General features: G+C 43.5%; 1 protein-coding gene across 2 annotated transcripts in view; it reads right to left on the bottom strand.

Moving 5' to 3' along the window:
• Positions 1-26411, bottom strand: part of STK17B (serine/threonine kinase 17b) — a 79979-nt gene extending 53568 nt beyond the window's left edge. Inside the window, exons 1-2 of one of the 2 annotated variants that reach the window (XM_069225860.1) lie at positions 26190-26411; positions 3440-3599 (exon numbers count right to left, since the gene is read on the bottom strand). In XM_069225860.1, coding sequence (XP_069081961.1) covers positions 3440-3555 — 116 coding nt within the window. In that variant the 5' untranslated portion in view covers positions 3556-3599; positions 26190-26411. Of the gene's footprint in view, positions 1-3439; positions 3600-25631; positions 25686-26189 lie in introns of those variants that run through there. The other variant, XM_069225861.1, reaches the window with a different exon arrangement.
• Between the last annotated feature and the right edge of the window lie 847 nt (positions 26412-27258).

Genomic DNA, 27258 nt, shown 5'->3' with positions numbered 1-27258 from the left:
GATCCCATTGCAGAGCCTGCACAAGCCACCTTGCATGGTTCACAAGCAGGAGGCCAGGAAGCATCAGAGCTGCCATCACCGGAGCACAGCACATGGGGTGAAGTATCAAAATCATGGCCTGAATGTCCCAGACTCATTGAGTGACTGTCTGAGGTGATCCAGCAACCACTAGTCAACATACAAAGCAACTGTTATTCCCAACCTCCAAAGGTGGGCAGCGACTATCAACACCACTTTCATGAACACCAGAGGTGCACTGGTAAGGCTGAAAGGGAGCATTGAGAACTAAAAGTGCTCATGCACTACCTGAAACTGCAGGTAACGCCTCTGGGAGTGCAGGATGGGGGATGTCGAAATAAGTATCCTGGAGATCCAGCACCACACTAAATAGGGTCCAGACTGACCTACCCAAGCAGTCGATAGTCTCAATGCATTTCAAGACTATCTGGCAGGGTGATCGGAAACACACTGTGATTGAGCCAGCTGGTAGTGACCTAGGCCACTAGACTCCCTAGTGTGGGGTGTTGCAAGAGAAAGGCATGGTGCCCAGGTACAGGCCTGTGTGCCCTGGCATTTACCTATTAAGTTGTGGGCAAGATCCTGGCTTAGCCCAACGCTTAGTGCGTCGGTTAAAGCCTTGTTAAAAGGCAGTTCCTGTGAGGTCTACCCAGGCTGCAGGACCTCTGTTACATGTTCGTCTTGATCTCCATAGAAGGCTGTTGTAGGTCTAGGACCTTTGCTGCTCTCAGAATGACCATGGTGAAGGAGGAAGATTCTTTCCTTGATGTGCCATTAGTAGGTAAATGAAGGCCAGTGTCAGGAGAGGTATCCAGGCCACTAGCATCTTGAAGGTCTGAAAATAAATTCTCAGCGCCATAAGTTTCTGAATTATCGTCATCATCATGGTCAGACAGTCTGTAAGCGTAAAGGAAGCCTCTCTGAATCTGAATAACCTAAGGGGCTACGAGGTTCCACTTCAATGGCAGTCACTGCGCATTTGCCTCTTTGTCCAAAAGAACTATCAGCTCCCCTCCTGGTGTCAACTGTGCCAGCATCAATGCTCAAGGCTCTGGTGTCTTGTGGTGCTGTAAGGGGGCATCACGCTTGATGACAGCACAGGAGTTGGGGCTGACCCTAGGATTTTGGAGGGGGGGGGTAATGAGGTGGTGTTAGAGGAGCACAGTTGGCATCGGGGACAAATCTGCTGCCAGTGGACAGACTGGAGGCCTACTCGGATCCATAGAGCCCGAAGGTGCTTTAGAATGAGCCAATAGGATGCTGAACAGGCACAACATAGCTACTGTAAAGGTCAGGATTTCCTGCAGCATTGCAGAAACTCTGGTTGCATACCATCGGTGGGATCAGTTCTGAGGTCAGAGAGACAGTCTGTGGCTTAAGAGTACCTTGTGAGGACATGCAGCCCCTTTGGCGGGACAAAGGAGAGTTATGCTTCAACTTCTTAGGTTTCTTCTCTTTAGACTTGCCTGATAATTTCGATCTGGAGAAAGAGCACTCGTAAGAAAGCATCCGTGCCCTTGACTTCAAGCAGGACAGTGCCTTTTGGAGATGTTCAGTCACTGAGTTTGGCTCTGCTGTCCCAGACTGTTTTCAGAATCATCCGATGCAGTCGTGTGAGGAGCCCCTTGAGGGTCATTTGTTTGTGGCAATTGTTACAAAGTTTCAACTCTGTTGCTTTTGGAGGGGTGACATTGTCCTTTGCACACTGGAAAATGTTTGAAAATATGGTTTGTCAAGCCTGAAAGAATGCTAGGCAGTGAGTGAGCTCCAGATTCATGTTTGAAGGCACAGACAGGAACTGATGTCTGCATGTAGAGTTGGTGACTATGAAGAGGCCCCTATGTCTCATCCGTGGCGGGACGGATCTGAGCTGAAGAAAGCTTCCTGGATCCATTCTGGCTCCTGTGGGTATTCACGAGGTGAGGAATCTGTTGTTTTAAGTATCCATCAGAACTCAGGACTATGGGTAGGCTCAGTGCTTAATTTGTAAATGAATAGAGCTGGGACCCAAAGCTTTGCTCAGAAACTCTCAGTTGGTGCTACTGAATATCGTGGGTGCCAAATACCAATGCTGCATAGTCGTTTCTACCTCATGCCTCTTTAACCCACTAGCAGCCCCCCCCCCCCCCCTCCTTTACACTTTATCAAACTCTTGCAGGTTCATGTTTATCCCTCCGTTCTCCCTTTTGGTTTGGGTCGAAGTCTGATGGAGAAAAAAAAGTTCCGTTCCCAAATATGCCCTACGAGACCAAAGTCACCGTGTATAAAATATACGTTTCTGAAAACAGACAAGAAGCTATTGGTTAAGTGCTACACGCAAGTGCACAGGGGAAAGGGTTCACACAATTTAACGGCTGAACCCAAAAAAAACAATTAATAGCATCAGAAATTGCCGCTGACTCTAAAGAAGACTTTAAAGAGCGAATTCCTACTTGAAATGCCAGAGAGCTATGCTGTCTTAGGCTGAAAAGGTAATATGCACATTTAATACGTTGGTGTTTACTTTTTGCAGACTGATTGTGAATAAAATGTTTAGCAAGAAAGTAGCAAAACCCGTCACCCTTTGTAGGCGAAGAAGCAAGATTCGCCAAGTGTATTTTTGTTTAGTTAGTACAGTCGAACTTTCACTATTGGATGGCACATTGGCCTATAGTTTTTGTACACAGCACCTATTAGCCAGCACTTCTGAACTGCACTAATGTCATTCACTTGAGTATGTTAGTCGATGTGTTGGTAAATGCGTGTCAAAGCAACAATCAGCAGTTATCCCATTCTCCACAGAGCTAACCTAAACAAAATCCAACGTATCACGGCAAGAAACTAATATTGTTCTAAGATTTTCCTGTCTTAGTAGCTCGTCACCTCAGAATTCCCTCGGACATAACGGAGAAACAAATCAGGTCCAAATTAGAGCAATCATAGGCAAGGCAAGTAAAATTATTTCTTGGTCCGAGGCAGTGAACTATAAAACACCGGGAAAATCATAATTGGCATCTGTGAATTGCAAACCTACACTGCTACGTAAACATACAGAAGACTTTAAGTATGGTGTTTAGAATGTCCCAGATCACTTGCATGTCACTGCTGAGTATTTACTCAATTTTGCAATATCAAAAAACACTAAATGTGTAATTTTCAAGATGATGTGACAGGCATTCGTTTGGCGAACCCTGAAATTATACAAAGCAAGTTAATCAGTGAACTGATAAATAAATACACACATTAAGGGTCCAAGTGCATTGGTCACAGAATTCAAGTTATAAGCTGGGTGCAACTTTAATGGATCGATATCAAGAAAATCTACTGAATTCAATGCTACTAAATGTGTGTGTGTGTGTGTGTGTGTGTGTGTGTGGGTGGGGGGGGGGCTATGGAATGTTCACTAGTGTCATATTCTCTTCTTGGCAGCTGTATTTCTTACCTTCCTAATTCTTTATCAGAAACTGAGTACGCATCCTGAAAGCCTTCAGTCTTGATTGGACGGGTGGTGGCTAGAAAACCTGGAGGGACTTTGCTTTCAGACTTCCTTCGAGACATTGCGTTTTCAGCGGTAGGCTACAGAAGACGTTTGCTTGTTTCACCTGCCAAAGGAACGAAACATCAAAGCCATTAAATTGCGTCACAGCTGAAATTATATATCGTATTACAGTTTTGCACAAGCACTACCTATCCGAAAACAAACACTGGCAATGCGAACAGGTCTGTGTTTTTAATAAGACAACACACGCAAGCCCAGACTTGCAGTATCAAGTTTCCGTACAATAGCAATAGCACATTAAAACCAGACCTTTGCCAGGGGAAATGTCCTAAACAACGCGGACGTTTCCCACGCAAACGGAACAACGCTTGCTTACACGATGACTGCCTTTTTCTCCGCCTTAACCATGCAAAAAGGCAGAGAATGGTCCAGTGGATCGGGAGGGGCATGTTGAGGTAAGTGGGGCAGGGGTAGGGTTTGGGGGATAGTTTTTAGTGATGGGGAGTGGAATTAGAGCTCAGGGTGGGTGGAGGGTCTGGGGTAGTTGATTTTTTAGGGGCGGGGTGGAGGGCAGGGAAGTTGATTTTTCAGGAGAAGGTTTAAGGAAGAGCAGGAGGAGAGGAGGAAGGATCGGTAGAGGACGCGGTGAGGTAAGTGGGGCTGGGGCAGGGCTTGGGAAGTAGTTTTTAGTGGTGGGGTGAATTTAGGGTAGGGGGGGTCCAGTTAGTTTATTTTTTGGTGGCGGGGTTTGGGGGAAGTTTATTTTTTAGGGCTTAGGGTGGTGATAGGGTCGGGGGGGGGGGCGGGGGCGGGTCGGGGTATTTTTTTTTTTAGGGGTGGGGTGGAGGGGCGGGGTACTTATTTTTTAGGGGCGGGGAAGGTTTAATGACAGGCAGGAGAAGGGTGAGAGGAGGACGGATCAGAAGTGGAAGTAGTGAGGTAAGTGGGGATGGAGTATGGTTTGGAGGTAGTTTTTAGCAGTGGGGTGTATTTACAACTTAGGGTGAGTAGGGGGTCGCGTTAGTTTGGGGGTGGGGGTGAGTATTTTTTAGGGTTTAGGCTGGGTGGGGGGGGGGTCGGGTAGTTTACTTATTAGGGGTGGGGGAAGGTTTTAGGGCTCAGGGTGGGTGGGGAGACTTTAGGGGGAGGGGGCAGGTTCAGTTCTTTTTTGTAATATGAACAGGGACCAGGGTTTTATTTTGAGGGGGGGGAGCTTTTAGGGGTGGGAGTAGTTTTGGGCCTCAGGGCAGGTGGGGGTGGGGTAGTTTTTAAAGTTAAGAGAGGGGTTGTATGACACAACCACTCATGCCATTTCCACATAGGCCTTTACTAAGCATGTTTTTTACAACAAAATTTGTTGTAAAGGCATGCGTGGTAGAGACGGGGTCGTAGTTTTGACCGCTTTAAGGCATGCGTGGTTCCATGCCTTTAGTGGTGGTATGGAATTGGTGGTGGTGCTGGTATGGGATTGGGGTGGCGACACGTTGCTAGAAACATGCCTTGCTACAGTGCTTCAGCTGTACTATTTACTCCAGAAAGCTGAGAGGGGTGAAACACTTCTGTAATGTGCATTAGGAGTGCTAAATAATAGGATGCGGCACATGTAATCCGTGCTCATTTTAAAAGAAAAATGTGGCTGTATCATTTTCTGTGAACCAGAGGCAAGACATACACTTCATTTCACAGATACAGAATTATCCTGAAGACCCCCCGCCCCCCATTAGTTCACAGAGCCTTCATTATAGTCTCCTGTTTCTACATGAAAAAGACAAATGCAAGACTGTGATAAAGCCTTCATAAAAGTCGTTTTTTTTTCTGTGTGGTGGTACTGGCAGTGCTGTGAAGCCTCACTGTTCCTGCAAGCTGCATTGACTGCTTCTTCCTTACATGAATGTACCAAAGAGTTCCTACAGCCCAATTTACACTTGCAACTCCCACTTTTCACCAGCTTGAAGCTACATTCTCCATTCAGGTCCAGTAGACAAAGGATCTAAGTCACTCCTGCAAAAGGGAAAACATGACTTGTGTAGGAGCGAGTGTCGGCTTAATCTGGGTTTAGTGCAATACATGCGAGGACCATACTAACAGAGGCATGAGGGACAAAACCAAAGAAACAGCTAATTCCACCCAACTTGGGACGCTGTGGGCCTCCGTTAGCTACAGGTTAGGTTTTATGAATAGGTAACTGTTTTGACACTGTGCACCTGCGCTTAAGAATTCAATTTTACCAGGTTCCATAGCAATGCTTCTATATTTAGAGCTACTGAATTTGTAAAACATATTGTATCTTCTTTATATGACAACTTGCATTACATATATTGTGTCATTCTACTCCTTGACAAACCAGACATCTGTGACTACAGTACGGAAGTGCATGCTTTTTATTGTGGCTTATGAAGCAAAACGCAAGGCTCTTCCATCTGGATTTGCATACAAAGAGTTACCTAACCCACCCTGACGGACGCTGCACAAGCATTTAGGACATGAACGAATGGTGGCAGCTATTGGAGAGGAGCACAGGTCTTTTACCTGAACCAGGAATCTACCGACCCTCTCCATGAAGTCCCACACGACTAGTAGCAGCCCCTTCCCCATGTATGTATGTGGCTGAGTGGCGACATGACATAGATGTGTTGCTTGTTGCTTTAAATTGCAAAGGTGTACATGTGGGTGGTGCCCTTTCAAGTGAACTCCGTCATCGCAGCACAAAATGGTTTCTCTCCAAGATGCCTTTATGGATGGGGCACCCACTTACCTTTCTTTTGCATTCTATAAAGTCTCTCTGGGAGGAATAATAGAATCCACATTTGGCCTATTTTGAACCAGAAGACTGTCCCAGGTGTGCAACTTGCCGCCCCTGCCTAGAGAAAAGCTTACTCTTGCTTTGGAATTCTGACGCATTACCCTTTGATAGAGCTGTTATGCCACCTGTAGGTTTCTCTTCACGTGCTAGTCTTCACTTCCAACTGGCTTGCTTATTTAATACAATCTTTATAAAAAAATAACCTAACTCTTGAAAAAGGAGTCGGACTTACACATGTTGCCTTTAAAAAACAAAATGTATTATTTAGAACATTTTTCTGCAAGAAACGCGAAAGTCTTTTACTGAACTCATATGAGAAGAACAAATCATAAAATGTATAAAAATAATTTTCAGATTTTCTTCTGCAGATGTAAAGTATTTGAGAAAGCTTTGCCCTTTTTTACTAAGAGGTTACAGCAAACATGGAAATCTTCAGCTGCAATGGCTGGGTGCAGTGCTTGTGATCATAGGACCGAGACCACTGTGCATACTCTCTGTTGCTACCCAGCCTTTTTAGAAGAAGGCAGAAAATGTTAAAAACCTTAATTGGTTGTTATGCCTACGCAGTTGGCTTTATGTCAAGTCCAAATGTTTTAACTGTAGTGACTCAGTTACGAAGTGGATTTGATAAATTCGTGGAAGCTGCCAATAAAGTATCACCAATAGCATGGCTGACTCACATATATCTAATGAAATGTCAAACATATCAGCAATTTTTGCAATTGGTTTATTTCTCGCCTGGCAAGCCACTTGGAATACAACACTGTAATTTGTTACCTGCTTTGTTTTGCAGTCGGCCATGATCTGCAAAATTACTGCTCAACCAAGAAAACTTAATTCAAGTCTCTAATTTGGAAATTATATTACAGACTCTTTATCGGCATCATGCATATTAATTAAGATTGTGCGGGGTGAACACCCATCGCATCACAACGTTTAGGCTTCTCCATAGCTGGAGAAGCGAATGGCACAACTTACAAGAAATTTTCCTAACAGTCCAACAACTACACATCACGGAAGAAAAAACACGAATTGCGTCAAGCAGGCAGCAACAGACTCGAGTTAAAATCGTAAAAAAAAGTTTTGCCCTTCATACCTCAAGCACTAAGAGTGACGGTGGTCTTGGCGCTTCACATCTAGATTGGACTGCTGTAACGCCCTAAACCTAAATATAGATCAATATTCCCTAAACAAGCTGCAGTTCTTTTACAATGCAGCCGCCAGTCTGGTGCTCGGGCTACCCAAGTTTGTATCTGTAAAGGAGAGCCTGAGGGAACTGCATTGGGTACCAATAAGGAAGTGTTTTTTTTTTTAAGCACTGTGCCTGACCCATAAAGCTCTTCACTCCCAGGGCTCAGGTTATCTGCAAGAGCGAATAAACTTGCACACCCTTAGTCGTGATGTAGGAATAATAGGAAAGCTGAAAATCGATTAAACCTATATTGCTGTGTCAAACTGATTGGTCTTATTTTATTAACAGATTTCCCTCTAACAGTTAAGGTCAATGGGCCTTAGGTTGGCATGGATTCAGAGGAGCAAAAAAGTAAAATGGGGGGGGGGGGGGCGGCCTTTCCAGTGCCAGCAGCTAAGTGATGGAACTCACTACCACCCAAAATTAGGGGTATTCCGCCCCTTTTATTGTTTTGAGAACAACTTAAGTCTTGGCTGTTTTCACAGTAGGGTCTTTCGGTTTCCGTCAGCCCTTCCTATCTGTTTTACCGCTGGTCTGAATGCGCTTTATAAGTAATACAAATACAAATGAGGGTAAGAATATTTTCTTTTAAATTAGTGCTTTTGCATATTAAGATAACTCACAAACATATGGTAATATACAACCATTTGTCATTTATGCCCGCAACACTGCCCCAACACATGAACAAACACTTGCATAAAGATTTGTCTCGCCCCTTTGTTGAGGTGCCCCTCTCACGCTGGCTCATTATTGTCCCCAGTGTGTGTAAATAAATATGAAGTCAGAGGCCCCCATATGTCTCTAGGCCGGGAGGTCTTCGGCAGTTCCTCTACGTATTGTTCTGAGATTGGCAATAAGTCATATCTGACAGCCAGGCGGCCTTTGTGGGCTTGATCCTACTGCTCCAGTGTAATGCAACTTTTCTCTCCCCCAACAGTAGCTCCACAAAAACAAAACAACGTATTACAGCCTGGAGGTCTCTCACCAGCCCCAAAAGGCTCACATGGGATGATGACCAACACCATGCGAGATAAGGCTTCAGTTATCTGCTGCCAGTAAGTCTGGACAGCAGGGCAAGTCCAAGCCAGGTGGAGAAAATCCACCTCTCTGGCCTCACATTGCACACAATCCGCATCTTACCTCAATCTGTATTTGTGCAGTTTCATTGGGATGTAGTACGTTTGATGGAGGAACTTAAAGTGGCTAATATGTAAATAACAATTAGAGGTGAGGTTGTTGGCAGCAAAAAAGCCAGGCTTCTTCCACCAAGTGCTGTGGGAGCACGGCGTTCTGCTCTAGCTGTCTTACCTTGCTCTATTTGTGCTGCGTTGTAAAGTTGGTGATGAGATGCTGTCTAGTTGTGCTAATGAGTAGAACTTGCAATGCCGTGAGTGTGGGAGGCTCATCCAGGAATGTTGGTTGAAGAGTACTCAGAGCAGCTCGCAGACAATAATAGACAAATGCCACCATTGGGGTGCTCCGCTAGGAGTCCGCAACGTCCACCAGGACTATGAATTTACCATTGGGGTAGAGATCACCCATAGTTTTGGGGCCAGTCGTATCGAGTATCCGATACCCTGTATCCTCTCAGGATACTAATATATCAGGGTGGTGTCATAATGGTAGTGCAGGGGCATATAATGGGAGCTTCCCTGCCCATTTTGCCAATTTGTGCCAGGCTACAATAGTAGAATGTAGTGTATTTATCTCCATGCGTGGAACACTCTCCCATTTGTGAGGCAACATAGCCATGAGTGGGCACTGGATGTGCGTCGTCATGTTCAATAGCCACATCTGGGATGTGTTCATGTGCTGCGTACCAATATTGGGCAAAGTGCACCTGTGGGCAAAGATATTATAAATAAAAATCCAGTATGCTGAACACCCCACTGTCATACGCCAACATGAGTGTGGCCCAACTAATCCTTGGATGTTTCCCAGCCCATGTGAGCCTAATCAGCAAACTTCGGAGGGTCTTGAAAAAACAAGCAGGGAGAATGATCGGTATGTTTAAAAATAGCTTTAAGAATCTGGGCAGAATAACCACCTTGATGACTGCTATTGTATCTGCTAGCAATAATAGCAACACCGACCACCTAGCTACTTGTTCTTCTAGTTTGGAAGTGGTCCCACCATAAATCTACCAGATCACCACTTCTGGATCCTTATGTATCCAGACACCAAGGTATTTTACTGGTTCTGTGTCCCATTTCAATGGGAACTCTAGGGAGCATTGCTGCGTTAGGGGAATGATGACAGATTGTGTCCAGTTTATACATGGTCCAGAGTAATCTCAAAGTTAATGTATTCTCTGATCAGAGGGACAAGGTGCTTCACGTTGTCCCTCACGTACAGGACCATGTCATCCGCGTAGAGTACGATACTTAGTGGTCACAGCCGAAATTGCCGAGCCAAGACCACATGCTGATGTCTAATGAGACAGGCCAGCAGTTCTAAAGTCAGGGTGAACAACAAAGGAGACAGGGAGCAGTCCTGTCGCATTCCCCTGTTAATGGGGAACATGTACGATGTGTGATAAATTTACTCTAATCTGAGCTACATGGGTAGTGTAGAGCAGCTTAATCCAACAGGTAAAGGGCTCTGGGAAGCCCATTCACACCAGAACTGCGAATATATTCCCAGGTGACAGAAACAAATGCCTTAGCAGCATCCAGAAGCACTGCAGCCGCCCTAAGTGATGGGTCTACCTGATGCAGCAAGACAAAGATCATGTGTAGGTTGTGGGCAATCGATCTAGAGGGGATGAAACCGGTCTGATTTGGCAATACCAGCTTGGTAGCAGGGGTTGCAGGCGAATTGCCAGGACCTTGGCTAAGATTTTCGTGTTGATTTTAATGAGTGAGAGTGGACTATATGATTCGCACTGTTCAGGGGCCTTGTCTGGCTTTAGGAGGGTAGCTATCCCAGCTTCCGGCAATGAGGGAAGCAGTATTTGTTTCTGGCATGCTTCCTCATACATAGCATGCAAGCGCAGGGCAAACAGGTCAGCAAATTCTTTGTAGAATTCTCCCGACAGACCATCAATCACCGAGGCCTTGCCATTCGGGAGGGTGCGGATTGCATCTTTGATATCATTCATTGTTATAGGTTATAGTAGGTATTCTTGTTGGCCGTGAGAAAGCCACGCCAGTACCACCTCTAGTAGATGCTCATCAACCTCAGCCAGCATAGCGGAACTGCAAGTATGATACAATTTAGCATAGAAGTCCCACAAGGCCGAGAGTATAGCAGATGTAGAATAGTGTGTTCATGCCATCGCATCCTTTATTTTGAGACTAGGCTATACCTGCTTTTGTGGCCTGAGTCTGTTAGCTAGGCTACAGCCGGGTCTAAGACCTTCCCCATACGCTTGGGCTATGTGGCGCTTGATGATTCTTCTAGTGCCAGGTCATTGAATTCTGTCAAGTTTTACCGTATGGATGCCAGAGTGCCCATACCATGCTGTTGTTCTTAGTTGCACTCTAAGGAGTGTAGCGTATCCTCCATTTTTTGTAATTGTGTATGAATCGATTTTAAAACCCCCGCCCGAGTACCAGTACATATTCCCCTGGTTGTCACCTTAAAAGCCTCCCCTGGCACGTCTTTCCCATCTACTGTTCCAGAATGTGTTAAAAAAAACCTCAATGATTGCATTATGAACCGCCTCTTTGATCACAGCGTCCAGCAATTCCGTTGTGTGGATTCTCCATGTGAATGGGGTGGCTTTAGCTCCCGGTAGTGCTAATCGCAGTAGCACTGAAGCATGGTTGGACAAAGTTTAGGTGTTTGACCTCTTCCACCCACGGGCACGTTTCCTGTGATATAAGACAGTAGTCCAATCTAGACTATGTACCATCGACACAAAGGTGCCCTCTCTCACGGTTGGGTGTCTGAGCTGCCATGTGTCTACTATGTCATACTCTTGTAAACCCTACCGGATCATCCTCGATGCCTGCTAGCCCTGCCAATCCTCTGAGACCTGTCTATCGCGGGGTCTAAATATGTATTCAGATCTTCTCCCCAGAGGACATTTTCGGCTGCTAGTGCTAAGTGTCGCCAGGTAGAATGGAAGAAGCCTGGGTTATCAACATTAGGTGTGTACGTATTAATCAGGGTGATGGAGCAGCCATACAGCATGCCCTGGGCAATAGCAAGACACCTTGTTCGTCAGCGAGGGAGTGCACTAATTTAAAGGGGACTCCCCGTTTGATAAGGATGACCACCCACCTTGGATAGGAAGAGTAGGAGGATGCCACACAACGAACTGCCCATTTAAAGCCTATTGTGGTGTCCGTACGATGCGTCAAGTGTGTTTCCTGTACAAGAGCTATGTGAATATGGTGACGTTCCAGGTATCGGAGGACTATTCCTGTGGTTGAGCCCTCCTACGTTCCAAGTGATCAAGTTCACCTTCCTTCCAGGCCCAGCCATACTTTGTATTTACTCACATTTAGGGCAGAGTTGGATTCAATATATGGTCAGTGGCAGGTGATGCAACTATGCGGTGTATGACAAAACAGGTATCCCAAGAACAAACCCCTCCGACTTCAGCTTACCAACATAGCTAAAGACAGTGCCCAGCCCTAAACAATTAACAAATAACAAAACATGCAGTCCAATCTAACAGTAGTAGGTCCATTATACTTACTGGAACAATTTGGGATGTTCCCTTCTGTGTGGGTCATCAGGAGCCCGGTACCCTCCAGGGGCCAGGCAGAGGCAGTAGAGTCTTGCTGTCTGTTAAGAAGGAGGGCTGGATACTGTAGAATGTCCAGCACAAAGAGGGGAGGGGCGTCCCTCCACACCATTCCATAGCTGGTCAAGATTCGGATTCATCATCGTGTTGCGTCGTGCGCGGTCCTCATTTTCGCAATTCGATGGACTTGAGACATTCTTTGGCTGCTTTAGGCATTGCGAAGATGGTTCTCTTGCCAGTGTGGTCTACGCTTAGATGTGCAGGATATAACATTGCATATGGGATCTCTGTTTTCTGAAGGTCTCGTTTTACCTGCAGGAACTCCTTCCTGGCTGCCTGGACGGCCATGGTGAAGTCCAGATAGAAGGTGACTCAGTTGCCCTGATAGTCAATCTCTTGTTTTTATCTATTTGGAAGACGGCATCCCTGTTGCGGCAGTTCAACTATTTAGGTATGATGGGGTGCGGTGGCACCCCGGGGCGGCCGCGCCATTAGGGATTGATGTGCTCTTTCCACCACAAAGAGTTGTGAGCTGTTGTCACAAAAGTGCACCCATTCTATAGGTCTTTGAATTAGTAGCTTTCATGAATTAACAAGAACTTACAGAAGAAGACCAGAAAATCGTACTACTAAAAAATATTTGTGAACTGTATTTTAGCACAAGCAAATATGCATCTGTAGATTTGCTCATTCGAAGATCTATTGAGCGTTTACAAGTTCACGTTGACCCCTACCACTTTTCACCGGATCCTGGAAGAAGTTCTACTTCTGCCATTGTCAGGAGTATATTTCCAACCATTCTCAGTTTATAGAAAAGATTAGAGAAGCGCTAGTGAACATCCTTAAAACATGCAAGTTAGTAGGTTTGCAGACTCAAAGGCATTACAGCACTGGAACTATTGCTTACTGCTTTCTCCAGCTCCATTACGTAGATCTGCAGAAAGGTAGCAAAATAAGGAAATTACTATAGTCAGGATTGAAACTGCAAGTATTCAGGCTCTACTACAGAATTATTCTTGGCATGATCAGAGAGGTTATTATTAGAGCTCTTACATAATGAGAGTGCTGCCATAATTTGTCACCGTACTACATGGCACCAAAGGGACAAGTAGATATTTTTCCAGGACACGTAGATTTAAGAAGCAACCTGTCCTATGGACAAGTAGATCTTTTATTAAATTCCACACCCCCGGCTGGGTACACAGGAACTGCATATGTTTGAGAAATGGAAAGGTGGCTGCCTCTTGAAAGAGAGTGCGGGGAGGGAGAATTGGGGTGGTTTGTTTAATGGTTTGGATCTTGTTGGCATCTCTGAATGGTTGGAAACTATGATTCGCTTTGACAATGGTTGACAAGCGGAGGGCGTGATCTGAAAATTCTGTGCCAGAATAATAAATTGTTGAGAATTAAATGAAAATGGGTGGGTGGGGGATCCTTAAAGAGTACTTCAATGTTTACGTGATCATGCTATAGAATGTGACAATGCTCCAAGAATTGTTTGTAGGTTAATGCAGGGTTTTCTTTTGGTGGGACAAGGTGCTGCAGTTTTTCTGAAAACTGCTCCATTTATGCCACTACGGACCTGGTCTGTTCCCAGGGGAGTAAAGCAGCAGTCACTGGCACCTTGGAACTTGAGTCAATGGGGTTTATATCAGTCTTTTCCCCCCTTTTTAAAATACAAGCACATAGTCTTGAAAAGATAGGTACTCTGATTACACAACTTTGCCATAGCAAAGAGATTTGAGACACCTGCAAAGTGAATCAGAGACGCAACTGACATTTTCCTTTTTTCTCTCCAGTGCACACAGATCAAACTCACAACTCAATTATTTAATTACAACAGCCATATTCAAACACATATAAAAGAAACTATTTACTTGCCTGTAACCCAAGATCTCCAGTGTTGGTATCTTTCATAGATACACATGCTTGGGGCATTGTCTACTGTCAAGCTGGAACTCTCCAGTGACTTTAAATAGCTGTAAACAGTAGTAAAATGGCCATGTGTCCAACAACAAAGTTTGTCTGGTAGCACATATACCTCATTTGGCACAACCCAAACTTCAACCAATGAGGTAGAAGTGATGATCAGGGACAAGGCAGAAGAACTTGAGTTGCAGCAAACCAATTTCTTTCGCAGAGTTGGACCGCTCAAAGAATCACATACCTGAATGGGAATAGCAAGCAGTGCACACAATTGTTATAAAGTTGAAAGCAGGTCACCCTTACTGAAACTGGCAGTGTAGAACTGCTTGACCTGCTGCAGAGTCAGCTGCTGCATTAACATTCATGCAGTACTGCTTTGTGGAATTATGCCTACTCTTCCATATGGTTGTATAGCAGATGTCTTGCAATGGTACTCCAGGGTATCTGGAGAAATTCATGTCTATTGTCCCATCGGACTGTAACTTATTTGAACCGGTCATGTTGCAAAATGACAGGTTCAAATAAGTTACAGTCCGATGGGACAAGACATTAATTTTAGAGTAGTGCATAAAATGATTTTTTTCATAAAACAAAGATACTGTATTTTTATGGTGAATGCTTGCAACTTGCCAACTCGTAATGCTGAAGTGAGTACTAGCAACAGAACTGCCTTCTAATAAATGTATTTTAGAAGGGCCATGTGATTGGTTCAAAGGCAAGAGGCATCAATTCGATAAACAATATATTCAACCCCATGGTTCCTCACAGGGGTAAACCCTAAAAATGTCCCTTCATGAATTATGAGATTAATATTTGAGAGAGTTAAGGTGGATTCTACTGTTCTTCTGAATCTAAAGACAGCAGCAAAATTAACTGTTACTGTAGAGCAACAAGTAATGGCAAATACGTCAACACATAATGGAGCTCCACCGAGATACGGTTAAGCCATTTATCTTCAAACCATATACAGAAACTTTTCCACTTAGCGTTGTAAGTCTTTGTGGTAGCCAATGGTCATGCCTGAGCCAATATCAATCTACAATGTGCAGAGATGTCCAATTCTCAGTGGTCAGAAACAAAGTTGTCAAATTGTGTGATTTGAGATTTTGGTGGAGGAACACTCTGGTGCAGGCGTCGAAAAATTAAAACATTTTTACTAGACCTGCAGGTAGAGTAACTTGAATAATCTACTCAACCTAACTGTAATGTAATGGGTTTCAAATTGTGTGATCCTAGGCAATCAGCGTACTGAGTTTCCTTTTTCTTCATTCTCACATATGAGTGCACCTTCAAATATGTGAGCTCAGCATTTTTGCTGCATTAAAAAAGTTTGTTTGAATAAATAGACAAAATGTTTGCTCCATGTATAATAAGAATCTAGCCCACATATGGGGGACAAATGCTGGCCTCTTCGTTTACTAATAGCAGTGCCATCAAGGCAGGAGTGTTACTCAGTTTATGTTTAAACACTCACTTTTAATAAATATATTACTAAAGCATGATGTGGTAGAATACTCTCGCTTACAGGCAATACATTTCCAGGATAAAACCAAAAACCTTCCCACTAACCTGCAGCTTTACTGATAAACTATATAGAGTATTATCAATAATCTGTGAAAATTGGGTTTCAGAAAACATATTTATCTTTTGCACATAACTAAGTAAGGAGTTCAGATTTATTTTTGTCCTTTTAAATTGTTTTTTTTCATCACACAAGGGTACAATAAAAAAGGGCTTTCACAACTACTGAAATATATTTTGAAATATTTGTATAATTGACTTACTTTAAAATTAAAGACTGTATGGTGTCAGGTTTTTCCTAACAAAAAACATTTAAATAAATCTTTTTACAGCATGTCAGATTAGTTCACCTTACAAAATCCTGGAACTCTGCAGTGAGAAGGGAAATTAATTGCAAGAAAACGGACTTTAAACCTCTGTCTCTCGACACAGAGCAAATGTGACAACATAATATTTAAAGGGGTCTGTATTACTCCTTTACTTTCTGACTCAACAGAACACCTGTTCAGTGTCAACTCACCAGAAGGGGCCCGGAGGTCCTAAAAATAGCTCGACCTGATAAAATATGACTTGCCATAGCCAGTGGTAGAGTACAATTTCCAAGGCCTGTGTTGTGTCTGAAGAGGAGTGTGGAAGGTTCCTGAGTTGTACCAGTGAGCATGCAGTCTCAGCAGGCTACTGTACCTGAGGCCATGCGGGTACAATCAGGAAACGGCCCTTCTTTGTCCTCATTCCTAGGGTGCTAAGAAGGGCCATTAAGGAAAGTCGTAAACAATGATGTTTGACAAGTAATTGAAAAGGAACTGCCCTAAGATCCCAGTGGAAGTACCAGCTGGCTGAGTATCAAAATTACCTGTTCTTTTGAAGTCTGCCAAACAGGTCTAGCGCTAGGTGGTCCCATTTCAGAAAGATAGGCTGCATTTGATCTTGATGCAGCTCCCACTCTTGGTAGTCTGAAAGGGCACGATTAAGAAATCTGCACGGTTGTAAAGATCTCCTGGGAAATATTCGACAAAAATATCTGCTTCATGTATTATCGGCCAATCTAAAAGCATTTGTGCCTCTTCCATCAGAGAGCCTCATGCCTCCCTCATTTGTGATGTAATACACCCAGGTTGCGTGTCTGTCCTGATCAACACAGCTTTGCCTGCCAGTCTTGACAGAAATGTGTGCCAACCTAACCTGATGGATAATTCTTTCATGTGTGTCACCATCCCTCCATTGAGGCACCTGTTGTCATTGTTATCCTGTCCGTTGTGTATTGGAACAGGAGCGCTTCGCTGCGATTTGTTGGATATGTCCACCAGAAGGCTTGTTTGAGCATTCTAGACTCCTGAATTATGTTACTCCGAGATCCTGTTGCCTGTTTAACTTGTTATTATCTTTCTCCAAGCAGGAGCAAAAAAAGAAAGGAATTCTTCGCCCAACTGAGAGAAATTGGGCTAGAGGAAGAGAGGAGTACTTGTTGCTTGGCTCGTGTTGTGGTTATCCTGTCAACGTGATTGAGCAGAACCCATTCTCTTTCTTGATGACTTCTTGTAGCCTGGCACTGACCCTGAAGGAGTAATCGTGAATGTATTTGGTCTCTTTGGGATGGGGTAATATGGACATCCTTAGCCCTTTTACTGAGTAAAAACTCCTGTGTATGTCTTGAAACGCCTGCAGCCACAAAAGGAAGGACTGTTTACTATAAGGTTCCCAGAGAGCATGCATTGTCTGTGTCCGTTTTTATGTTCTGCAGTGCATTATCAACATGTTTACCCAAAAGCCATGTCCAGGGTCTTGGCCTGAAGCTTTTGATGGAAGGCTGTGGATATAAGCCAATCTTGTCACTAAATACCGACATTCCCACAAGTTGGCAGAAGCCAGCATTTGACACATTCATTGTTATATCAATGATAGTGGTTGACCCAATAGCCCCTTCCTTTAAAATGGCCTTATCTCCTGTCCTCTAGAATGAGAATAGCGATGTTGTGCCAAATTTGGCATTTGCCGCTTTGATGAGGATAGCATCAAACTAACTCTGCGGCCAAGATTATCGATATGTCTCATCTTTATCATGAGGAGCTGATGTTGGAATGAAGGGATTTTCGATTGCCTCCAAGCTGCTGCCACAATAACAGAATCTGGTTTGGGATGTCAAGTTAGGTGTGTCTATGCAGACTCTGGCATTCTGCACTTTATGCCCAAACTGCTTGTGCCGTAGCTGTTGTCTACATAGGTTTAAGACCTTCTTTGTAGACAAAAGCAAATATCAGAATTGATGTAGCTGTCTTTCGTGATGCTCTTTATAAATGATCCAAGAATCACTACTGTCCCATTCTTTACACTTGAAGCCTCAAACTTTGTTGTAAAAGTATGGAAATAGGCAATATTGTGTAGCGGAGAGACTGGTTTTTGAGCCAACATGCCACTTTCCCTATGCAGAACGTAGTCCACCCATTTTTGGGGTGGAGCCTGGGCTAGCATGCGCTTGCATATCGCTTGCGAGACGCCTTAGTAGTTAGAAAAGGGCTTGGGGCCCCATCCATGTCATGTCAGTCTCTTTCATTGGTTTGCGGGCTTGCCTTTTAAAATCTGCTTGCGCATATGTCATGCCTTTTCCAGTGGGTAGCCTTCCTCAAGCTCAGCGGCGAAGTACTGAAAACATACGAGGCTCGCTGTTTTCCATCCGGTTTGTGGACTACTTTTAATATTTTTTTTCACAGCACGATCTCGCTTGGCAGAAATCGAGCGCTTTGCATGACATCGACCCTGTTACATAGTTATTGTCACCTTTGCCAGTTACGTAGATAATTGCACTTTTGCAGATAGGTTTCATTACGAGAACTGTAGCAGCGCGATTCCGCTCTTTTTTCCATTTAATGAGGCAATAAAAGTCCGGTTGGGAGTTTACAACGGCTTATTGCCCCAGCGTCATTGCTCTGCGTTATGACGTCAGATAACTAAGTGACGCAGGGCCCAGTTGCAATTGTGAATATTCACTTTGTCTCTTTTCTAGCTTAATGGAGGAGCTGGACTGTGTAGAAAGCGAGCCCTGTGTAAGCCTTGAGGGTCTGAAAGATGAAGCCATGAAGTCATCAGTGGTTGCAGTCCGACTTCGAATAACTGAAAAGCGTGAAAATTGGGAGAAATGTGGCTGCCTTTTGTACTGCTGTTCCCCTGCTACTGAGTAATCTGCCTTTGGTACCCTGAGACTTATGCCCTTCTAAACATTTATTTTCCAAAGAAGTTAACCATGCATTCCTTCCTAGTCACCCTTGGGTCTGCTTCTGTGAAATTTATCGTCATTTTGTGGTGCACCGATTTTCAACTTATGTGTTTTTTAAGATGTCTCTTTCCCTCTTTTCACCGAGCAATGTTCTACTTTTCTCAATAACGTGCCACTCCGTTATTGTTCAGTAAATTGTGATAATCGCTCAGAATGTGAGATGCCTATGTAAAGTGGGAACATTTGCTGTTGGAGCGGCAGGTAAAAAATTGCTTTAAACTATAAACAGGTCGACTGACATTACTGCAGAAACTCTTGCCTTTAGCTGGGTCCCGCTGTCAGCACCTCTTCCCCACTGCCTGCTGGGAAGGTTTTTACATTGTGCACATTAGGTTCTGACCCCTTCACCATAAGCCCCTGGCCCGGGTTTTCACTAACCATGTCGTCTGGAACTTCAAGAGTGAAGGCATGAGACTGCATTGCATTCAAAGATGGCAGATTTTAAGAGTTAGGTTTTCTGTAGTAAACCCACCACCTTGACCACTCTTGTCTTTGCAGGAAAATGTTCTCTGGCCACTAGGCAACAGCACAACCATTAGGATTATTAAACATACCTCCCCCACCCCAACCCGTTGCAATATTTAAATAATGTAGCACCGAGTGAAGGCTCAGCTGCAAGCAATGCATCACCTTTTTTTTTTTTATAAGCTGCATCACTGGAATTGTGCGGCAATTGAGAACCACGCTATTTGCTACTTGTACTTTTTGGTTTCATTGAGGCCAACTCTAAAAACCATAAAATCAGAAATAACATTAACACTGCTCAGCGCTCACAAGTTTAACCAGCGCAAACGCCAGCTCTGTGGTTGACAAACTCATAATACTGCCATATTTTAAAGATGGGACCCAGATTTAACAGCGTGGATGAGTCCACAAATGGAAACCTGTCAAGTAAAAATACATTGTCCATCAATAGCCCTAATTTCTGGCATGAACCTTTATTTAAACCAGCAAGGTTCCCGAATAAAGACAAAAAATTGATGCAGTATCTGGATACTAAAAACTTTCTTGTTATGACAGCACAACCTGTGTGCTTGCCAAATATCTAATGTTAATTTACAGTGGGTTTACAGCTATCACATTGCTCAACTTTGGTTAGCTTTCTTATCTGCTTGCTCAAGTGGCTTCCTTTTTAGGGTCGAGCGTGCAAAGCGCTCCATCCCTGAGGAATCTCTCTACGGGCTTGTAGTCACACCCATGTCATGCCCATCAGTTTGGTTAGTTAGTGGGCTTACCTTTTCAAATTTGCTTGACTTGATTAGTAAAAGGCGTACATACGTCATGCCTTCTCCAGTGTTAAGGCCACCTCAAGCACACTGGCCAACTACTGAAAACATACGAGGCTCCATGTTTTCCGTATGGTTTCTGGACTACCTTTTCTCTTTACTTCGTAGGCTGCGCGATGTCGCTGGGCCGTAGTGGCGCGCTTTGCATAACATCAACCCTGTTACATAGATAATTGCACTTTTGCAGGTAACCTGGATAATTGCACTTTTGCTGATACATTTCACTTCGAGCGAACTTCTGTTTCCTTTTGCTTCGTGATCATAGTGGCTGTAGGCTCACTTATGTGAAACTGTATCTTTTCATTTCCTGTGGCAAGAAGTCCAATTAGGAGTTTACAATGCTAATAGCTCTAACTCAAGCAAAAACGAGGCCCATTGCATTACAAATGCTTGTTTATCTTGGTATCATACATCAACTTATTCACCCTCTTCCTTAACTTCACCATACTCCTCCCCTAGGTCCAAATTCCAATCAGCATCTGAAGTACCTTACTCTCCCATGTCCCTCCGCATTGGTGAAACAGAACATGTAGTTGGAGCTGGTGTTGGGATGGCATGTGGAACAGCCATTTCTAGTTGAGGGGGCAGTGATGACAGACATGATGGCGGTGACATGAGTGGACCAGGCAGAGGACCAAAAGAATAGAGATGTGGTTGCTGAGGAATCAGCTTTTGGAAAGTCTTTATCATCTGTAGAAGCGTTTACATGAAGGCAACCAGTACATCCATTAACAGAGGTAAACTAGAGTGGTATCCTAATTCACAGGGAGGGTCAAAGCTCTTTGGATGGCCCTCAAGTGCGAACTTCTGGTGTTCCCAGATGTCACAGTTTTTGGTGATACACTTTCTTGTTCTTGGTCTCTGGTGTCACCCTCCTGCTCAGAATACAACATATGTGCTGGCAGGTGCATGGAAGCCTTCAAGGGCGAACAAAAAAAAACTATGCTAAAAAGGGCATTTCTGTCATTGACCGGATCATTGTTAATGTAGATGTTGTCACAGATGACGGCATCATTGGAGCAGTGGATAGCAAGGTTGTTGGTGATTTCGGTGTTGCAGCCATCTCTTGGAGCTGTCATCAATGAGGGTCTGGTGGTAGACGACAACACTGACAGGATAAGAGAGGAAATGCATTTGTATGCCTTTCACTTACATGTATCCTAAGGAAATATGCAAACCTAGTATCTGATATGCAAGACGCCAGTCATTTCTTCCATGGAATATACATTACTATTTGCTTCTACAAGATCAAAGGTTTCCCCACAGATGTATCCATCCACAATTAATAATACCCCCCACACACTTGAAAAACTCAAAACTGAATAGAGTCCTCTTTGGGTGATTTGAATGACTGACTTGGAGGAGGCCCTGTGATAACTCAGGAAGATGAAGGCCTATTGCGTGCATCTCTTGTAGGAAGGCCCAACTTGGAGCATTTTCATTTTGCTTTACCAACATCAGCACTCAAGAAAACAGACTGAATTCAGGCTTCAACTAAACCTAAATCCCAAATTATAATGTTTAAACGTACCCAAAACACTGGGTACCAGAAACGAACAGTCTTACATTTCTATTTCAGTCCATCAAAGGAACCATGCCCAAGAAGGGTTTTCCCATAAGGGTTTTAACATAAGTCAACCTTGCTAGATGCAAAGGAGTAGGATGTTGGGTTAACTGTAGTTTGGTAGGGCTGGGATGATATGTAGTTGTTTGGCTATGCGTTGGAGCTGCTCTGCTGTGTGGGAACCAGGTCATTCTTCTATGTGTGTGCCCCTACCAACTCTCTCCACTTTGAGGAAGTGCCAAAGTAATGGCAGTGGCAAGTCTCTTGAGCACTGAGCAAAATTGCTACATTTGGAGCTGTTGTTTTGGAGCAGTCTGAATGCTATAAGGTTGCTCCTTTTCCTCTCAGCTGGACTTCTGCCATTACTCAGACAAGGGCCAAGAGCAGGAATCATCAAATCGGGGCACAGAAAGGAATAGCCAACAGCAGTTGGTAGGGCTTGCTCTCCACCTCCACAGTGGAAGGGCTGTGGGGGTATTGTGCAACTATGAAGAGCAGAAGGATAATTTCATGAGTATCTTAGTAGTAGGCAGGCATAGCTGTTTTGTCAAAGTATTAATTGCATCCCCTATGAATGCACACAATTTCTGTACATCTTACCAAAGCATGGACGGAAACGTTCTGCCTCACACACACACATACACACTGCATGAATTGGACTGTTGGTGATGGATCTCACGAGTACCTGGCGCAGAGCGCTCCATATATATAATACACTGGGTTGATTCATGGTACTTGCTTATCACTGAGAAGTTCTTTGGTTTGTATAGGTGCAAACAAACTACACCACAGAGCCAACTTTGCTCCAAAACTCTGTAGATGGCAATATATAAGCTTCCAAGTCCACCAATCTGTAAAACCACACTCTGAGCGTTATACAAGGCTCACAAAACCCACAAAATCTATTAGGCAGAGCACCACTTAGCTGAACAGTGCCGGCTTTGTAAAAGAAAGAGCGCTGGTGCCCAAAGCTCTGCTCAGAAGCCCATGGCCAGTGCAATTAAACATTGACATGCCGAATATCAAGGTTGGTAGTCTTAAATCTACCTTGTGTCTTTTTAATTCACTACCAGGCACTCCATATCCCATTAACTCACTCATGCAAGTTGCCGCTTGGGCATCTATTTCTTTTTCAGTCTTTCCATGTTTTGAACTCTGTAAATATCTGATGTACTGGTTGCCCTCACCTGCAACTACTTTCTCAAATTAAGCACTGTAGCTGAAAATGTGATGTGCACTAACAGCTCAAAACAAGAGCCTCAAATGAAAAATAAATGCAAGTTAAACCAATCAGCAAGAATGCACTATTTCATGTTATGAAACTTCTACTTGTTAATGTGATTACTGCAGATGTGTGTGTGTGACCAAAAACCCACAGAACTGAATCCCAGTTGGTGCAGTAGGGAAGAGTTACTTGTGTATTTCCAGAGCTACGAGATCCCTGCCTCCCCTCGCTTAAGCACTGAATATGGAAGACAGTATTTTAAACCTGCATTACACACAGTATAAGACAGACCGCCCAAAACGTGCAAAAAGATTTAGGCTTAAGATTTAAAAAAAAAAAATGCTTCCAAAATAAAGATAGATTGTATCTAGTACGAACTATTCATTAAAAGAAGCCACTCCACAGCTCAGTCAGTTACAACCTTACAATACCTCTCAAAAAGAATATATCTTTGTCATCATGAAGCTTCAAGTGAGTCCATCAATTAAACTTAAAACCGGTGATTGTTCAGCGACTTCACATTCCTACTGAACTATTTTCCCATTCAAGCAATGCGATGACAATAGGAACAACACGAGGCACCCGCAAACAAGCTGGCAAGTGAAATTTGTCAGCCTATCGCATAATTTCCAGTCCCTATGAAGCCTTCTCATGCGATTTTCTAACGCGAGTGGTCAGAGTGCTATTTCTGGAGTAGCTTTTCTACTCGAACGGAAACAAAATTCAATTTGAAAGGCAGCACGCTCTTGTGCACCGCATGTTGCCTTTCGTGATGATTTTGCAGTGCGGAGCACAATACAGCTGTTGAATCACAGCGTGACCTGCATCTTTTTTTCCACTTGTTGGCGGAACACTTTGGAATCTTGCAGAGTTTTTAGGAAACTATGGAATTCTGCAAAGTGAAATTCTGCACATTCAGCTCATTCCTACTTCCCAGCACCCTTTAGAGATACAGATTAACCAACTGTGCACATTTACATTTCTTTCAGGCGGCAGCCACTCAGGTGAGAAGATGTGTTTCTTGGTGAGCTATCTGTCCCTCCCTCAGCTTCACAGCAGTGGAGATTCCCTTCTTTCCACTTCAGTTGAGGCATCTCCATACCGGGATTGTTGTCTTTAAGCATCAAGGAGGAGGGAAGGGGTGTTTTCAGTAAATTAAAAAGGTAATGGCATATTATACCCCTCAGATAGCGCCAACTTCGACATCTGCGTAAAACCAAAGGCTAATAACAGACACTGCTGCGCTCAGAAAGTCCATATATAGATCAGTCTTTCAGTTGAAAACAGTTGCAAAATTATCTTTTTTTTTTTTTTAGAAGGCATCAGCATATGTCCATCGAGTGATCAACGTTCATTAACCACAGCCATCGTACTCAGTTGGATAAACATCTTTGCATAAGCAAGCCAACACGTGTTTTGTCACAAGTGGCTTTTTCAAGGCTCAAAGCAAAGGCGCGGTCCGGAAAGTACCAAATATATGTAGAAAGAAGATAGAATGTGCTTCAGAAATATGGTTATGAGTAACTCTTTCATGGTAGTCACAAGGAAGAAAAGTGTCAGTTATGTGAGACCGTGATAAGTCCCAAATCTCGGAGTACATGCAGAGGAAAGTGCCGTCGTGGAGACGAGTAAGAGACAAACCCAAGGTTACAAAGAATATAACACACTGCCTCTGTGAAGGTACAAAAAAAAGGGTGTACCTGCCAATTTTCCATTTAATCAGTAATCAAGCTTCACACCTAACCAGACATTTTTAAAATGTAAATATGTTGCAGGTAAGTGAGAAATTAAAGAACGATGTGCAAAGGCTCTCCTAACCGTGCCCGGAGAACTACAAGGGCATAACAATGATAGAAACGTGCTATCCTAAGTACATAACTCCTTACAAAAAAGGCTGGAAATACCAGCTTTGTATCTGATAAAGTAATACTACCCCAAATACTACAGTTAAGGAATCTCCATTGTATGTACAGATGACGATTCAATATTTCCCTATTGGTCTTCAAAACAACTTCAATTAGTGCACTGTCAACTTCGTTCAGTATAAATTACATTAATTATCAGTCAGCCAGAGTCGATAATGCACAGGCACACAAAAGGGTGTTTTTTTTACTTCAGTAGTGCCAAATATTCATCAATTATATGCATAGTCATTAATAGCGTACAGCAGCTATCTTTTACATACAACATTGTAAAAAAAAATCGTCGGCAGCACTAACAAATGTGTAGAAGCCACATGTATTAACTCCACTTAGAACTAGCACCTTTGTGATAAGTGGACGTTAAACACAACGACTGAGCACAACCCTCGGAAATATCCCCATGAACGTATTAAAAATGTGTAACTGTGTGTTCGTGGGTAATAGCTTAATTCTCGATCCACTATGCTAAAGCTGAACTAAAAATAAACATGTTTTTAAAACACTGCTGCTACGCATATCTAATACAATATTGGTATTTAGCAGCAGTAAAAACGGGCAGGGTTATATGCTCCGTGCTTCCCGATTTACTAATACAAAAGCACATACATCTATCTAGAAGTGTACATATTGGGCTAAATGGTAGGAAAACTGCCGTGAAATGTTTCGAAATTAAGTCTACTAAAAGTATATGAAAATGTCCGAAAAAAATATATAAAAATCATACCATACCTTCCGTCTAGACTTCGCAACATAAAAAGTCAACAAAAAAGTTATTTCAGAAGAAAGGAGATTTAAGTGATCTGCTATACGCCGACCTAAGAAATTGCAGGATCATTTCGCTGTGAAGTTAAGACTGCAAATAACTAAGATTTGATTCCAAGTAAGGTGGGGTGGGTATGACTGTTTAAGTAGTCATGGATCAATGTCCCTTCCCTCGAACCATTTCAGGTGACAGCTATGCAGATCCTGCGGCTTAATAAAATGGATGCACGTCTAAAGTCAACAAGACTTGCTCACCACTCTCTGTGTGAGTAAATAAACCCGAATGGTGGTTAGCAACTATATCTTCTAACCTTACACACGCCCCTCCTCATACATAGAGAGATCAAGAGGTATCTTTGGCGAAGGTAAACGGGGACCTCATTACTCAAAGTACGTCCCCGATGTGCCTATTCTCTTAAACCCAACACACGGCGATAAATGTTATAGAGTTAAATTATTATTTAAAGGCCAGGCATATGAGAAGCAAGGGATCAAACTATGAATCACTGAGTAAGTTGTACTCACCGAGAGGCAGTTAGAAACCAGCAGCAGAGCGGGGGAACTAAACCGCAGGAAGAGGCAACAGCAGGTCCGGTGGATTTCAGGCAGAAAAATCCACGTATCCGTAGTCCCGCAGTATCGCTTCCTCCTCAGCTGTCCCCGCCCGGCCCCGGAAGAGCCGCTAGGAGGCGGCGGCGGCGGCGGCTGAGAACCCAGGAGCGGAATTAGAATTGGTTTTTGAAAATTGCACCATTCGTCACTCGCACGGAATTACGTCACCAGGTCTGCAATCATCTCGAAGGCCGTCATCTGTCAGCCAATCACAGCTCTCTTAGCTCCGAAACCCGCTGTAATTGGTCGCCCTAACAATACCAGTCGACAACAGAAAGAACGGACTCGAAAGCCTCAATCTATATGGGGAAAACAGCTAGCTTACCATTCAGTTCATGCGGTAGCCACTTTCCTATGGTTACGCCCTCCTACGGTATTGTTTCATTGTTTTTCGGCAAGTAAAGCACACAACAAAGCCAATTGAAATGAGATAGGCAGTTGATTAGCGATTGCAACATTTTGTTCCAATAGTTTCTGAATATGAACGTAGAAACGTTAAGGAACCACATGCCCTTAACGATGTCGTCAGTGAACTAAGTTTTAATTTATTTTGTATTTATTTTTGTGATATTACATACCACAAACATGGAGTACACAAGACACAGTTACCAGCAACTATCGTGAGAATATAGCACATAGTGTAAAACTGGCATTCAAGAGTGTGTGGGAGATCATAGAGTGAAATTTTTTCTAGCTATCACGTCAAGAATTTCCAATTCTATAAAGAACACAGAGGCGAGGATTATGATTCTCTTTCCATGCTTTATTTTCTCAGCAGCCACTTAAAAAAGAGATTTAAAACACTACATTTCCCATAAATTTAACATAGTCACATGGCCAACCATGGCAAGTCTCCTATATAAAACCTGGTGACATCATAATACTTCCTCTTTCTTTGCAGAGTTAGACACGATATGCACAATGTACTAAACGTGAGTCCATCATCCAACACAAATCTCAGTCTTACAGGGAAATCCCTGGG

This window comes from Pleurodeles waltl, chromosome 3_1 (genome assembly GCF_031143425.1).
Source record: "Pleurodeles waltl isolate 20211129_DDA chromosome 3_1, aPleWal1.hap1.20221129, whole genome shotgun sequence".
NCBI classification, from domain to species: domain Eukaryota; kingdom Metazoa; phylum Chordata; class Amphibia; order Caudata; family Salamandridae; genus Pleurodeles; species Pleurodeles waltl.
This window is presented reverse-complemented; position numbering and strand designations above follow the sequence as displayed.